This window comes from Aspergillus foveolatus, assembly GCF_047715535.1.
Source record: "Aspergillus foveolatus strain CBS 279.81 unplaced genomic scaffold BDW70scaffold_61, whole genome shotgun sequence".
Classification (NCBI taxonomy): domain Eukaryota; kingdom Fungi; phylum Ascomycota; class Eurotiomycetes; order Eurotiales; family Aspergillaceae; genus Aspergillus; species Aspergillus foveolatus.
Window position 1 is genome coordinate 56,782 of NW_027396125.1, and position 16,420 is coordinate 73,201.

General features: G+C 50.9%; 3 protein-coding genes across 3 annotated transcripts; 1 reads left to right on the top strand and 2 right to left on the bottom strand.

Moving 5' to 3' along the window:
* Window positions 1–8,509: 8,509 nt before the first annotated feature.
* Window positions 8,510–12,334, bottom strand: BDW70DRAFT_142559 (DUF2461 domain-containing protein; the record flags this gene model as incomplete). Its single annotated transcript, XM_073737944.1, has 8 exons — window positions 11,440–12,334; window positions 11,266–11,381; window positions 11,157–11,210; window positions 11,053–11,072; window positions 10,924–10,994; window positions 10,462–10,664; window positions 9,498–9,638; window positions 8,510–9,217 (listed from the first exon to the last, which is right to left on the bottom strand). Coding segments are annotated over exons 1-8 (1,277 nt in total), but the record flags the coding sequence as incomplete, so codon positions are not given.
* An 11-nt stretch (window positions 12,335–12,345) lies between these two features.
* BDW70DRAFT_104556 (tRNA wybutosine-synthesizing 3 family protein) lies at window positions 12,346–14,104 on the top strand. The gene is made up of 2 exons (XM_073734369.1): window positions 12,346–13,117; window positions 13,264–14,104. Exons 1-2 carry the CDS (start codon window positions 12,683–12,685, stop codon window positions 13,786–13,788), a joined length of 960 nt encoding a protein of 319 aa, XP_073592763.1. The 5' UTR covers window positions 12,346–12,682; the 3' UTR covers window positions 13,789–14,104.
* Window positions 14,105–14,230: 126 nt separating this feature from the next.
* Window positions 14,231–16,312, bottom strand: BDW70DRAFT_170889 (uncharacterized protein; the record flags this gene model as incomplete). The annotated part of the gene is made up of 5 exons (XM_073743053.1): window positions 14,231–14,815; window positions 14,862–15,167; window positions 15,242–15,304; window positions 15,362–15,781; window positions 15,833–16,312. The coding sequence occupies 5 exons, from the start codon at window positions 16,310–16,312 to the stop codon at window positions 14,231–14,233; spliced, it is 1,854 nt and encodes a 617-aa protein (XP_073592764.1).
* Window positions 16,313–16,420: the final 108 nt, after the last annotated feature.

The following is a 16,420-nucleotide window of genomic DNA, read 5'->3' on the forward strand; positions in this document are numbered from 1 at the left end:
GTTGGCAAACAAGCTACTGTGCAGAGTCCCCCAGCGTGCATTCCCTCCTGGATTGATCGAGTCATTATGCGCTTGTGGTCTGTTCCTTACTAACCGTCCCTCGCGGTCCTGAGGTGACTGAAGTCGCTACGGGTGGGACCGCAACGCCCCATGCGCAGTCCCATAGACATGGACGAGGGCGCGCTAAGCAGACAATCAGTGATCAGCTGAAGCTGAAAAGGGACGCCGGGACGGGTAAAGGCGCCGTGACGGAACTCCCCACTCTCTAATTTAGTGCTCTTTGACCTCTTCGGTGTCAGTTGTTACAGGTACAACGGCTGTTATACGCTGACCGTCTCAGGAGCCGTTCAGATGACCCGTCTGCAGTGCTGTTCAGAGGTAGGTTTTGGCCCGTCTCGGCTAGTGCTGAGCTACTGTACTTGCTAGAGTCCTTGTAGAGTTGGGGTCGAGATACCCGTTGATGAAGAGTTCGGGAGGCCCCACGGCGATAGCCGTTCCGTGGCCTCTAATTGGCCATGGGGCAAACTCTTCGAGTCGCCGCTGCTAGCTCCCTCTACTAGACTTCAATCCTGCCGGGCCTAACCTTTGGAAGTTCTGCTCTGGCTCTGACCTCGTCATCCCACAAAGCCTAGATCCTTTAGGGTGCTAGTCTCGCTTTGCTGTCGCGCAATGCTACCTGAAATATCCGGATCCGCTTCCGTTGTTGAACTTATGATCCAACTCAGAAGACACCAGAAATCCAAGAAATCCCAGAAATCTCAGAAATACGCAGTCTCCAACTTCACGCAGGTTGCGGCTTCCTAAATTGAGCGGGCCAGTCCGTCTAACGGTTGAACCATGGTTGAATTTGCTAGTGTACCAGACTTCGGTCTACCGCTTTATTCCCCTTTCTTTTCTCTCACCCCTCACCGACAAGAAGGGCTAGCTCGATCCTCCCGCCAATTCGCCTGCCTGCCAAGTGCCCTTGGGCGTCCTGTCGGCGAGTTATTCGCCAACTCGCAAGACCGAAACCAAGACACTCAGAATCACACCCGCGCTCTCAGGCCCTGATTTTCCGGGTATGCAAGGAACTTCAAGTCAGGCACCCGTCTCGACCCATGCCCGTGCATGCTCATATCAGATTTCTGGCCGTTGCAAAGAATAAAGCGATCCTACAAGCCTCACGGATCTCAGAGCCTCGAGGGCTGCATCCCGTACTCTGCGGACTCAAGATTATGGTCGTACTCCCCTTGCTTGCCATGCAAGGATTCTTCCAAGATCCGCCGCTGCAAGGCAGGCTCAAAAGCTACTTCAGGACCTGGAGTCCCCGAACATAGCCGACACTTGCCAACAAATCGGTGGAACCGCAAGGTCGAATGGCGTTGACGAATACAAGTCGCAGATTCAGTGCGTCGTCAACGTGCAATGCCTTCCGGAAAATTCTCTCATCTGGCATTGGCAAAGGCCGATTGTCTGTTATCGCTGCGGGTTCAGACGTTCGCTGCGTCTTGACATCTAGGTCGTTAGTCTACGTCTACTCTGTTCCCTTGTATCTGGACTTGCACGCAAGGAGGCAGTTACTGCAGTCACTGCAACGCTAGGCGCCTCCTCCTTGGGTCGTCTACGGTCCAGATATTGGGTTTGAACTCAACAGCATTTTGCTGAGAGCAATCAATATCATCTACCGTGGTCGTTGGCCGCTCGACCGCTGACTCGAACCGTCTGGACCCATGAGAAAGGACCGCTCCGAACCAAAATCAGCACTAATAACCCGGTGGAACGGATTGCGGTTAGCAGAACCATGGTAGACGCTTTGCACTGGACCGCTGTACCGAATTATTGGATCCGCCGCTGTTAAAAGCTTCCAGTGTTTCGGGGCACGCTCGGCCCCGGTGACTCTATGCGGGTTCCATATGACCATCACTGTACGTAATGCCATTGCCATCAACCAGGATATGGCTCTGGTCAAATCGGGAGATGATCATGAACTATCGACGACACAGACGAGCACTGGGAATGTGCTTCCACCTCAGTCACCGGTCCGTGGTACTGGCTGAGCTGGTATGGGACTACCGAACATCTCGCCAGACTCGAACAGACAACCAAACACCGGCACTGGGACGTCCAATTCCCAGCACCGAAACTAAATTATCTTTGTTTGGTGGCGAAATAAAAACGGAGGAAGTTTCTTCTCCTCGGTTAATGATTCTGACTTTGTCTTCCTTTAGGCCCAGCCTGTTTCACATACTCCGCCGTATAGTAGCTGCGTCGCACAATCAGGCGAATGTTCGATTATACACTCCCATTGGCTCCCGATACATGCAAGACAGCCAATAGAGGGGCGTTCGACATGAGGATGGACGGGAAGATTGTTCAATCAGCGTCAGAAAACCCTGCTTAGCACTAAAGTCACAGACGATCCAGAAGCGGGAGAGGGGCGGAGGGGCAGAGGGGCAGAGGGTCCGGCCTACGGTACCAGTGCTACAGTCCTGGGAACGGGTGACGGAGACGTTACAGGCTACAGCAGCGACCGAAGGAAAATATAAAAATAAAATAAAGAAATAGAAAAAGAAAAAGAAAACGGAAAAAAAAAATCAAAAAGGAAAAGAAAAGAAAACGAGCAAAAATAGAAAGAAAAAGAAAAGAGCAGAGAAGAGGATCAGAAAATCAGAAAATTACGTAGGTGCGCTCAAAAATACCGAACATGCTTTAGCGCGACTCGGCCGATTCGAATTTCTCGGTCTGAACTTTTGAAGTCTGCAGCTGAAAAGAAGCATCGCGGGACGGTGAAGGGTCCGGGCCTACCAATCACACCGGCTGCGGGGAGTCTGCTGACATGCATTGCTTACTACGGTCCACGGAGTACTCCTGCCCTTAGGACTGTTTGCTGTCGTAATCGTCAAATTACCCTACGCAGAGTTGCTCGATCCCAAGCAAGCAGGATGCGGTCTGGAGCTATCGTCGAATCAGGCAACCGACACGACTCTACCCCGGCGCCTCTAGCACAAACGAAGAACGAGCGGTCCATTGAGACTGGGATGATCCTATCAGATGCTATCAGAGGCTATCAGTATCCCCTGGCGAAACTCCCTGGATGGAGTACCTAGAAACATCCAGTGACGGAGTAACCCGTGACCAGCCACGCTTATCGTGTGACTCGAATCCCCAGAATCCGGCTTCAGCACAGGACGTGTGCCGGGCTCTAGTTTGACGGTCGCACAATGATGCGACCGACAAGGGGGCGCTCGTCTCCTGGAAATGCAGGTGCCTGTGACTCCTGTCAAAGTCGGCCCGTCAGGGCATTGGGCAACCACACCGCACCTCGACCAACCCCCGCTAGTGAGATTAATTGTCGCCCTCCCATGCCACGGCGGCCCGCACCGTTCCCGCCAATCTAATGCATGAAGTGTATCGCTGCCGTCGCAAGTCGCAACCTTGGATGCTGAACCCCTGCTAGCCTTAGAGCTTCATCTCTCGACTGTGTACCGTCCGACTACCGCTCATCCTTCGTAGGTCTATTATTTTTATTGGACTGGCTCCCGTCTGTGGCTGGCGAACCATGCTTGACTAACGCCCTTGTACCGCTTTGCCTGCCACCCCCTTGCTCTCAGGTCGCTCCGCATGGACTCGCCAAAGCTATCTTCAGGGCGCTCGCATTGGGTCCTTGCCTGAAGCAAGGTGTCCTGTTCTGGTTTCGCGGCGTTGTTGTAGTAGAGTTGTAGTCTATTGTAGTCAAATTGGAGTCAGTTGTAGTCAGTTGTAGTCAAATGGTAGTCAAGTGGTAGTCAAGTGGTAGTCAAGTGGGTAGTCTACAGAGCCAGTCTTGCGTGTTGCGCTGGAAGACCAGATTACAACGCAACGACTGCAAGTCGACAAACTGGCAGGCAAACTCGGTGTGCTACGCTCGTGCGAATTGATATCAGGCAAACCCGGCCGCTTGCACATGGCGAGTTCCACCGAGCTCAGTGCATTAGCCTCGCTTCGTCACATTGATTATTGTTTTTATTATTTTATTATTACCATGACTCTTTGGTCTGTAGTGTCAATGACTTGGGCCTTCCATACCATACCGAACGGACCCAGAACGCGGCTCATACGGTAATACCGTAATCAAACGGCTTCCTTTTTCTGCCGGGCTCAGAAATTGCCACGTTTTTCGATCCCAACCGGCTCGGTGCAGCCGTCCGTCTTTCCGCTGCGGCACCAGAACCCACCGGCCAGTGCGGCCATAATCACCCGCGTTGCTGGCTTGTTGGGCTGAGGGCTCTGCGCTTTTCTTCAGGTTTCCTTGTCCCAGTCCTTGGTCTTTCTCCACCGCCGACTCCACACTCCCCCTTCACCGCCAGCCCTGAGTCTGAGGGCACTGCCGCATTCTGCGGTGAGTCGTGACCATAGAGTTCAAACTCAACGCTGCGTTAAGGCCTCCAGCCTTCTCTCCTAGCCCAACTATTCGCCCCTAGTCGATGGGCCGTCGCGCTCCGTGCATAACCTGCTGCAGGCTACTGAATGCATGCGCTTGGGTCCTGAGCGACACTAAGCGACGGACCGTGACTCAGGAGCGCTCCTTTTACTGCCAGACTTTTTGGGAAATCTGAGTCTTGCCAATCTATTAACCGGCATGTTTGTCAGCGTGGCGGTACGACGGGACAGCTGAACGGACACGCTATTTCATCACTACTGTCGAACTAGCGGACTAGTCGACTGCCCAGGTGCCTAGCGTGCGGCTACCCCGGCGGCGCAGGGCAAAGCCAACTTGACGAAGCATGCCGCCTGTGATCATCAATAAACCCGCATGCGTTTTCGGTCATGTGATCCGCTTCCAGCCTATAAATGGCCTCAAATCCAGAGACCATCTCTCTACTTTATCGCTTCTGAGCCGCTGTTGGCCCGTCCCGCCGCTTAGTGTGCGACTTGGTGGGTGGCAGGGCGCCAACTTTTGTGACCTGGTTGGTGGACGGAGCCTGCGACAACAGGCAACGAACGGCCAGCAGTGCAGCACTTGGGCATAGAGCAGGGCCAAACCTGTCTGTGCTCAGCATTTGTTGGGTTGGGTACAAGACTAGTCGCAGAGACGTGTAAATCTGGAGCAGACTGTAGCAGTCTGTCTGAAAGAAAGAGTGACGTGGCCGACGAGGGAAAAGAAAGGGTCCCCTGCAACCATGATACAATAATTCGGCGCCTCAAATGCCTCAAGTCTACGGAGTCTTTTGAGAGGCCTCCTGTTCAGTTGCACCTGCCACCTGGTGCCCTTTAAATATACAGCATGTCGATACGGAATTCAAATTTATAATATTGCTTTCTTTGTCTACGGCTTTCGGATCCCGTTCTTTCGCCTCGAGGGGAATTAAAGTATTATCACAATTCTCCTTTGGGGAGGAATTGGGTGCTCGGCCTCTGCCGCCCGCCCTAACCAACCTATGCTCCGTGATCTGCTACGTCAAGCGTCTGACTATGATCATATTTGGTCACACAAACGATGTCAGCAAGTCTGTCATTTTCCGTCGCGTGATGTTTTTCCTTCGTGGCAGGCTGGAAGCAGCCCCGAGATGCATGCCTGACCTGACCCTGCTTGCTTTTCGCAAAACCATGCATTCAGCCCACCAGATTCTCCAGGAACCCCGACTGCGTCATTGTTCCTGTTGCAACCTAAGTGCCTCCTGCCCAGTGCCCAGCGACGATCTTACTTCCAACTGCCGCCAGCCAGAAAAAGCAAACATCACTATTGCCACTAAGCGTTAACACTCAACTTGGGCCGGCCCCAGGTCCCCACAGATAGTCATAGACGATCAGGTTCAAGGATTTAGGATCTCGCTGCCGGTGCGGGCTGCCCCGGCACCGCCACATTATTCTTGCAACTGGCAAATTCTCCAGCATACGGAGACTGAACTAGCCGGCCATGGTCAACAATCAAGAATTCTGATTCGTCAACACGGAGTACCGGAGGACCTGATTTTCGTTATACATATAACGTCTGATTTCGGAGGACGGTCAAGTTGGCAATACCAGAACACTATCATCAATGCTTGATCAAATCCGGACGCATATATTCTATTGATTATGCGACCGCCAGCGTAAACATAATCTGTCAGCCCTCGCAGCTCCTCATCCCGGAGCTTCAATCTCGCTCCCATGGTGGATTCTTGCGCGCGGCGCCCTGTACCTGGTTGAACACTTGATTTCCCCCTAGGTATCCGTTTCTCCAAGTTGGACTGTCTATTGCCCCACCCGCGAAATCCCCGGATTAAGGGTGTTGGCATGGGCCGGGACTAATTGAGTGCTGTTCGGCATGGGTCGCGGTGCGAGGAATGCAGATGCCCCCCCGCACCCCACACCTGGGGATAAACAACCTTTTTATAAATAATTGCAGTTTATGGCCTCGCCTCAAGGACGTCTGTACTCGAATAGGGATGCGACGCAAAGAAGTATGGAATTTCCCACGCCTACTGTGTGGTGTCTCCGGGTTCCCCAGCTCCGCTCCGATATATATACTTCTACTCACTGCTGCATGCTAACTTCGTTCTCCAGGAGTAATCACCGATTGACAGTATGCTACCTCGCAGGTCACAGATATACTGGGAATAGCCGAGGTCACATTTTCGGAAACCCCTGCCCTTAAGGATCCTGCCAGCCTATCGACGGTTCTCGCTCTTGACAGACACATGGCCTACAAATTTATTATTGCGCAACAATTTATGTGTCTTTTCCTAAACACACGCACTTTGGCATAGCCTTCCCCTGTTCTTCAGTCCTGCTCGTTTCAGCTCTGGCCGATTGACCGAAATAAATAATACGCATGCCATGATCTTGATGTAGGTACTGTGTAATGGCGACCACCGATGAGCTGAAAAGACTCCGGGGAGAAAGAAATCTCTTTTGTCCGGTCCCCTTCCATGTAATGTACTGGTTAACCCCGACTCATCATTCCATCACACCGTAGTTCTTGGTCGGAATCAAAACTTTCTCTATAGTTTCCTGGTATTTGGTTTTCCGCTACTTCAAATTGTGCTCTCATGTAAAAAGTTGCTTCCTCGGGACCTGGTTTATTCATGATAGATATTGTGTGTTAAAAAAGAGGCCAGTCAGACTGCCGCGGGGCTCATTGCAATGACCACAAGAGCTTGTTCATTCAGTACTGTTTGTTCAACGCTTCAGATGGAGTTAAGATCTGCTGCTGGCTACTTTTCGCAGGCGCAGAGATGCGTGTTGTAGTGCAGTGAACACTGACCAAAATAACTTGAACTTGTCTATTCAATGGAGCTTAGGATAAGTGAAAATATGAGTCGAAACTTTTAGCCAGGGCGCTCCAGCTGGACAGGCTTAGCCGGAATCGATTGCAGCTTCAATGGAACAGGTCTAGGGAATGTACTAGAATCAAATCTGCTCTTTTTCCGCTATTTCCTCTAGTATGGACGTCGAAGCCTGAGCTTATTGCCTGTATCACCAGGCCAATAAACTGGACTGGAACGTCGTTGTCACCGTGCCGGTATAGCCACGACTCGCAGTTAATTGGAGGTGAGTAATGGACCTACTTGGGTTCACGAAAATTCAAGCACCGACTCGATCAATGTAGTGTAAGCCTTGCCATCCGAGGCCTGGAAGCCCATGAGGTTCGCAACCGTACAACTTCCGAGTACCGTCACGAGATACGAAAAGGACCCTATAAAAAGGATAGAATAGAACGGGCTCAGTAGGCTAGGCGCAAAAGACGATCGGTTTCCCCTCGGAAAGTATGAGACCGGTCTTTTCGCCTCTTATTCAAATACTCAAATATGATGATAATCAACAGGCAATAGTCTACCTGAATTCCATTTGGACCCAAGATACTTTATATGCTGGATCAAGGTCAATCCGCGCTCATTTTGGCTGGCGATCCCCATGCGCTCATGGTAGAAGTAGCTGGTGGAAGGAGGGAAGGGGTACGTTTGTCCTCGACGGCAGCGCCGTAGTGCTTACATTAGAGAAGAGGGCCGCGCCCAGTGTATTTTCGATGGAAGAGGGATGTACTGCGGCGCTGCGAGGCAGGCAGGAAGGTAGGTCAATGGAACTCCGCAGGAATCGTTAGAGCGTAAACAAGCCCCAAGTTACAAATCTAGCCCTAGACTATCTTTTCATACGTTTCAAGCGAAGAGCGGCTCGTAGAAATCAAGGCTCAGCAGCTGGAGGATCGTGGGGTATGGAAAGGCATCACATCGAAATTTTCTGCGACTCGCATCCTCTGCTTCTCAGATGGTTGAAAGTGATAAAGATTGAATGATCCAATAGTATTCCAGAAAGAGATACATTCGTGAGCCGGAACCACGTGACCAGGAAGTACCTTCTATGCAAGTGCAGGACAAGAAGCACCGCTGTCTTGACTTGATGAGAAGAAAAGATGAATCAACCTTCAGGTTTGATGTCGTGTTTTCCCTCGTAATATTCAGCATGACCATACACAGTCCACGGCAGGACTAGATCGATGCACGGCCTATTGTCTCTTGCAAGGGTAAACAGAAGTCCACGGATACTTTGAGGTAACTTCGTGTCTACTGACTTTGTTTGGGCACGGATGCAGTGGACTAAAGTCTGTAATGAAGAAGGCTGCGCTAATCACTACCCGGGGCGCGGGTGGCCGGCGATTCGTGCCGTCCGTGCTGAGAGCCTGCATGCCTGACGGAATACTGGATGCAATGCGGACGGTAAGCAGGTCATAACATGCACGTCAAGATTGGTTGCCGGAGCGGAGATCCGGAATTGGAGACGAAGACGCAGAGTCGCAGGCGCGTTGCTTGCCAGGCTGGCCGTGTCAAGTGGTCGAGACCTTTGCACGACGGGTAGACAAGAACTAGCGGTAAGTCAAGAGCTAAGTGATATCATCCCTAGCTCAAGGATAACTGAAATACAACGCTGCTGCTAATACAGATGGGAGCCCAAAGAACAAGGGTAAACACCTTGCATGAGGATACTCATAGGCTTATGGCTAGCTAAAGTGAAACAGCCAGGATGTGAAGACAGATAACAGCATAACTCAGATAGCCAACTGATCAGAAAGCAAAGGAGAAAAATATGGGCCCAAAATTATACATCAATGGGCAAGGCCATGAAACTGCGCGAAATTACACACCTCAGCTGGCAGCCAGCCGTACTCATTTCCTCGAAAAGGTTCTGGTACCGGTAAATTTCACTCATCGTCTGACAGATCGGACGCGATATTGCCCTCACTCGTTGGATCAGGCATCACCACGCTGTTGAGATACGTAACCTGTGCATGACGACCCAGGTTAGCTAACCTCTCCCACAAAGTACGTGCATTCCCAGGTACTCCGCCATCGAGAAACCCTGTTCACGAGTCGTGGCCATTTCTCAGTCGGCGTCATTCAGACCACAGCCAGAGAAAGAAGCTTGGAAAGGAATGAGGGGCACTGGTGATATGAGGGTATGTCCAGACACAAAATGCTAGTGTCAATTAAAAGGCGCGAATCGCCGCCGAATCGGGGAATGACCAGAAGTTGGCCACATATCAAGGAGAAAGTGTAGCTTACAAATGGTTCCATAATGCCGATGAGAGCGGCAATTTTATCCTGTGCGTCAGAACTCACAAAATCAGTATCGGGAATTCGTTTGCCAATAGTAAAGCTGCGCAGCCGCAGGAGCTGGATGTTTTCGTTATCGTGTTCGTAGCCCTGGTAAAAGGAGGCGAGTTAGTTCCTGGTAAGTGGCAAGTTCACTAGATTTCCAATCGTAATCTCGGGCGAGGAGGTATGGAGTGCTGAACCATGGAATGCGAAGAGACGGCGTGGACGCCTTTCCAAACCGGGCAGGATAACTGGGGGCACCAGTAACCTAGGCAGCCAAGGCCGCGTCTGGCCTAGAAGGCTCATTCTGGCCAAGCCGTAGCCTGACCCAGTGCACGACCCAGTGCACAACCTGGTCAATTATTGGGTTTAGATTCGAGGCCAACACGGCCTGGGGTGGTGCCCAGGAAGGTCGCCGCGTCTGCGCTTGAGAATTGGAATATCCACACGGAGATGTATGCAACAGCAAAGCTTCTGTTACTGTAAAACACCAATTTGGGAAGTCTTTCTGCGTCTCCAATCTTTTGACAGTTCGTACTTTCTCTCGATCCTCGTTCTGTAGGACCGATCGTCACTGAGGTCCATGGCCAGTCTATCGATGACCACTCGGGCCGGTCGCCAAGATAGTTCCTGAGGCTCAACGCTATCACGGCTTCAGATCAAGCACCAGTCTATCGCTCTCTCTTGATTTGAATGAAGCACGGCAGCGAGGACGTGCTCGGTAGCTGACCCAAAAACCAGGGTGGACGCGCACTCTCGGAAAATGTGACGAAGACAAGATCAAAAACTCGCATCACACACTGACTCACTTTTTGAGGCAAGGCAAGATTTTTGGAATCAACCATTCCAGTCAACGGGAAGAGGTAGTGAATCGAGACTACTCTCGTGGTACAAAGTGACCCTGGAGTACGTAATAAAAGCAGGTCCTTACCTTCGGTTTAGTTTTCAGCGCACTCTCGCTGTTCTGGCTAACGAAAGCTTTTACAGCTTCGTCTTCGTCATCCGGTATTCCGTCGAAAAATTCGCGTCGCAACCTTTCCTCCTTAAGGACTGACTTCAAACATTGCGAGTTACCATTGATGTCTTCCCGAAGAAGCGCCAGCTTGTCAGCTTCCGGGTGCCAAAGGCCCGACCCTAGAACAGAAATGTTGTTTAGAATGGCAAGATGGAAACAAAGGTATAATGTGAGGAAGGGTGAATTCTCATAGCTGTCTTCCACCCGTGCTTGTGCAAATGCGATGAACGGAATACGCTCATCAAACGGGAATTTGCAGCACGAAAGTACGGCCAAGGATGAAATGCCGAGACGGTCTTTGGCGGGTTTAAAAGCCGCGTCCATAGAAAGATAATCACATATGGAATGGAGGACAATCCGTCCATTGGGCTAACTCACCAACAAAGCTAGCACCCGGTTGACAATGGACATAATATGCAGCATAAGGACCTTTCTTGCCGGTGCGGGACCTATTCCTGAATTCAGCTGACGCGTGTATGATGGCGATGGCGATAAGACTCTGCCTACCATGCAGCTGAGAAATGTGTCTGCATGAGTATATCAGCTTTCGTTCCTTCAATTCTGACTGGGCTTGACAAAGCGGACCGCGATGTCTGAGAAGATAAACATACCTTGTACGGTGTAGGATCTTTACTGAACCTAATGTCTCTATGAATGCGAAATACCTGTTCATTCATGTTAGTATTTGTCTTCTCCCTCCATAAATTAGACGTATCTTACCAAATCTTTCGCAGGCAGCTCGGGGATAGTGTTATCCTGCTCAATGATCTTCTCCGTCAAGGTTTCAACAAAAGTATCCCAGTCTTTCTTGGAGGCGCGATAGTCCGCGTCGTGCGCTAAGGTTCCAAATAATCAGTATAAGTCTCGCAAATGGAACCGGGCTGACCATGGAACCTTTGAGCCACTGTCTTTCATTGTTCTTGGCCAAGTCCTTCAAGAACAGCATGGTATTGGGATGCAGAGTGTCGTCCCTGTAAGGTATATCTCCTGGATCCCTTGCTTTAGGTTTCTTGATGAAGACCTCTTTCCCTGGTCCAAGGCCGGTCTTGACGCCCTCTCTCCATAGCTCTTTCTTTTCTAAAGAGACGGGCGCTTCGAGCAAGGTCCCACGTTTCTGAGCGGAAGCCTTAACGGCTTGAGAAGTTGCCTCTTTTCCGGCTGTAGTCGGCACTTCTGGACGTTGACAGTCTGAATCCGATCCCGACGAATGCTCATCTTCGTCTTCCTTGAAGATGAAATCGTCCTCTGGCTTTGCCGCACGCTTTTTTACCTTGCGCTTTGGCTTTTCGGTATCGTCTGTCTTAAAATATTTGCTTGTCTTGGCGGTCGATTTGGGAGATCCTTTAGGGTCGGTAAAGTCGTACTTTCGTTTCTTTAGCGCTGCAGCTGAGGCTCCAGCAACTCTTGCGGAAGCGCGCCTTTTGGGTGCCGGTTCTGGAGCTGGCGCAGCTGCTGTTGCGGGAGCGGCCCGAGTCGATCGAGGAGGCATCACTAGCGGACTGCTGCAGCCTTCAGACGATATCGATTTTGGTCCAAATTAAAGCGGCTAGAGACTTTTGAAGGCTGTTTGCAGCTACGCTTGCCGTTAGGAAGAAAGTTCCCAAGAAAATGAGATGGCGGATGACAGAGATGTTATGTGGCGGCTCCGTTGTTCGCCAGGCCTAGCTACTAAGCTAGTCGCCGATTGAGTTTGGGCGTGGTTCGAGCGTCGCCGTTTCAACCTTTAAATGACCTTGTATGACGAAGACCAAGTGGCTGGTAGCTTCTGGGGGCCTGGGGCAGGTTCGCGTGGAAGGGGGGGCGAGATTGCGGTAGGACCGGGCTGCGATCAGTTAGTGTCGACCCCACTGGAAACAAGGACTTGGAAGGATTTTCGGATCAAGCACCTCAGTAAGATTCTATCAGAGAACCGGGCCCTTTCGATCTGGATAAATACTCAAGTGGCCTTTCCACTATCACGAATGTTTCTTTGAGTGTTTCCCTTTGTTTTGTCTCACAGCATCGATCGACTTTCCCCTTTAGGCAGGAGCAAAGCTCGTGAGCTGGAGCACGAGTATCACAGAGTTGGCTCCATACTTCCCTATCATAAGAGGCAAAATTAGCAACGGTGGTATTTAGAATTGATGAACAGAACACAATGATCCCGCCAGTCTTCTTATCGCGAAAAACCAAGATCCTCGCTGAACTTTCGGCACCAGAGGAAGAATATTCTGACCTTTCACCCAAGGGGTCTGTCGACGAGGGGATCCGCGACCTTATTGAAGACATCAACACTCTCCCTGGTTTGGTGACGACAAGCAGCTGCGCTGGCCGCATCAGCGTGTTCTTGGAGGGGAGAAAAGCGCCTAATTTGCCTGGAGAGAGCCCGTCAGCTGGCGATGGGAGAAAATTCGTGCCCTCTGGTGGCAAGGGGGCGGGAAGATGGCTGTATGTTTCGCATGATCCGCTAGAGATCAAAGAGAATCGGTCGTTGCTTAAGCTGTTTGGGATGGTTCCTGGAGATGGGAAGCCACCGGGCGTGGATAAAGGAGGTCACGCCCTGCGTCTTGTGCGCTTTCACTTTGAACCAATGGTGAATCTTACCCTACTAATTCAACCGCCTATTTTCTGCATTGGAAGTCCTGCAATTAATCTGCCTGTTGTCTCTTGTCTTTGTATCTCAAGCTTGAGCAAGCAAGAGCATCACCTTCTGCGACACCATGCTAACTTGACCTGTAGATCCTCCACATAATGGCCGCAACACTACACCACGCCCAGCCCGTCTTATCGGCGGCCTCAAGCTCGGGATTCCGAGAGAGTGGGCTCCAGGGACTTCGATGCCTGGTAGAAGGTGACAAGGGACCTAGTCCGATCGTCGCTGTCCGATCAGCAGGTCTAGCACTAGAATCTGTGATAGGGTATTATGAAGACGGTAGCGACGTTATCCGAAGCCTGGTATCGGAAGAATATCTCCAGATGCTGGTTACGATGTCGAACGAGCGATTCTCGGCGAACTCTGAGCGTAAAAAGCGATTTAGAATAGCGCTTCTGAATAACTGTTCCTCGGAAAGCCCTAACGGCGCTAATTACAAAGGAAAGACGAAGCCTGGGTGGGAGGATCCACAGAAACGGAGAGAGAGAATGAGGGCAGAGGGGTTGGCGAGGAAGAAGCTGCTCGAGAGGCAGGATGGGGCTACGCAGGCCAATGACCAAGATACACTGGACGCAGATGAGGCAGGAATATGGGGTTCGTTAGATACATAGCTCTCGAGGAAGTTCGGGACTCTAAAAAGCCAATTTAGCTGCGTCTGACCCATCTCGCCAAAGTAAACGAGCCTCATTCAAAAATTGAAGAAGTGGATATAATGCGTGACTTTAGAGGAAGTGACAGTGTATCGTGTATTCAAGTTTCCCAAGCATTCTTCTAGTCCAGAATCGTTACGATGATATCGCAGACCTGGTAATACCTAAGAGACTTCGAGCACGGACCGGTCTCTCCTTCCAATAGACAAGTATCTCGGTCCTATCGTATGGGTATGAGCGAGCCTGAAAAGCCCCTAAAGCAAAATAAAGTACAGACCTGGACGAAGCGTATCCAAGCGTGTAGAGGCGTATGTCCTGACGGTACACTTTGGTTAGTTCATACCTGAAGTCTGAGGGAAAAGAAAAAGAATGGATGGCGCCCTGATTTGACTATACCTTCCCTCTAGCCGGTCATCTCCGGGCTCCAATTGTTCGTGGTAGGAGTGAGGCACATAGGAGACGACTCGGTTTTGCGGTGGTGCCGGTACGCAGGACGCGCTTCGAAAGATGAGTCAAGAAGCAACGCATGAGTCCAAGTGGTACTGGGACCGCTAAGGCCAGAAATGCTGCCTGATCCTGCAGACTCACTTGCACGGCGGAAGTGATGCATGTAGACACCGCTGCGGGATGACGAGTCGGTCTGAGCCTGGCTTTCGTCGGTATCAGATGCGTAGAGGGAGAGGGACATGTTGCGGCGGTCGCTAAGGCCACGTGGAAACGACAATTCTCCAGACGGCCTTCTAAGGTTCAAATTCAGCATGTTGCTCCTGTCGTCATTCATCCAGCCGTGGAGGACGAGATCGTGCAGGATCTTCATTTCGTACTCAACAGCATCCTCCCAATGAACCTTGGCGGCGTTCTGCGACCATTCGAGCCAGATGCGTCCGTACGGAGAACTAAGGTAGAGCATATCCATTGGAAATTTATTGATCAAACCCGAGTTTTCCAAATCTGGAACGACACTCTGAGAGATAAGGTCCGCGTAGTACTAATAATGTTAGTGCTTTCAAGAGGCTCAGCACGCGAACACTCACAATATGAATGTCCTCATGGAAGTCAGGCTTATTAGAGAGCGTGTCAAACGGAAACCACTTGCTCATGACTGAGAGCTTGTTGATTTCGGACTCAATTTGCGAGTTCATGCAAAGGGTATACTTCTGGCGCTCGCTGAATCCAGGACAACTCAAGCCAGCCTGAAGTAGTTCACGAAGAAGCTTCTCAAGGAGGCCGACGGTCTTGTGTTTGATACCAGTAGCAAGGCATTGTATGTGACGGTTGGCCAATTCGAAGAGCTGGTTGCGATCTGCCACCGTATATGTCCAAGGAGCATACCAGGGGAACTATGACGACAAGAGACATGATCAGCTAGTTTTTGGACACAAAATGGTTAATGAGATTGACAGCAGAGCCGTACCTTGTAAAGCGTACTTATGGTCGATTCATAAGTACGCTGGGGGCATTTCTCAGAAAAAGGAGACTGGATAGCTTGTGTTCAGTTGCTATTGGCGTAATAAAGAGGATGATTAGGACTTACACGCCTAGGTAACTCCGCATGACGAATAGCCATGATAATCTCCTCGGAGGTAAAAAACCCATTGAACCCAGAACAAGCGATTTGGTCGTGATTCGGCTGAATCTTGGGCATCCCAGCTTCCCATTTGACACAATTTGCCCGTGGGAATAAATCCTTCAAGAGCGCATCCTGGTCACTTACTTCGACATCAACTTGGCGACCTCCAAGACGAGGTACACGTCCATTACTTTGGACACGGTTTATGCGCTCAACGGTCTCATAAGCATCAGGAACAGTCTGAAACTCGACATAGCAGTCCATCGTTTTCGCGGTAGATCTTTCCATGATGATGTGGATCGGGCAGCCCATCTCTTCGGTAATGGGGCGTGCCTGGCGGCCAATAAACTGGAAAACCTCCGGCTTGGTGACGCCGTAAGGAATCTAAATCGAATTAGCTAACTAACGTTCATGGCGCACGACCAAGCCTCTCACGTTGGATATCTTGACAACACCCCACTTCGGAGGCCCTTTGAGATTGACCAGGCTACCAATCGGCATGTAACCAGGGTTTGTCGTTTTATCAACGCTTTGTGTATATACAGCGAGAAGCCTAGAGCGTTCTGGCGCATCTTGAAGGTCAAGGTTGCTCAGGCGGTGCAAAGGCGAGGGTTCAGGGCGCTGAGAACTGCGAGACACAAGTTCAGTCTCATGAGGCGTACGTGAGAGCTGCGGCATCATAGTAATCTGGGACCGGTCAACAAGATTACAAGCGTCCTGGTAGGGGCCTGAGAGTATCTGAAGTGAGGTCCTCAGGGCCTCCATAGAAGGAAACTCGGAAACGCGGGGGGTAATGTCACTAGACGATATATAAGGAGTAGTGTTACTGTCGGGAAAACTGTTAATGGAAACCACATCTCCATCGCTTTGCTGGTAAGTGTGGCCAGGCACGAAAGCTGCAGTGTTAGGGTTCATGTTGGATTCAGGAGAGATAGGCTTGGGTCCTATCCCCAAAGGACCAGGAGACGTAGAGAACGCGATGATGGGGAGGAATAGGAAGGAGAAGGAGAAAGGATGACAAAG

Bases quoted from the DNA above. Each gene is read 5' to 3' on its own strand.
- BDW70DRAFT_104556 (XM_073734369.1), top strand. From the start codon at position 12,683: ATGATCCCGCCAGTCTTCTTATCGCGAAAAACCAAGATCCTCGCTGAA. The intron at 13,118-13,263 runs GTGAATCTTACC...CTTGACCTGTAG, and splicing joins GCTTTCACTTTGAACCAATG to ATCCTCCACATAATGGCCGC.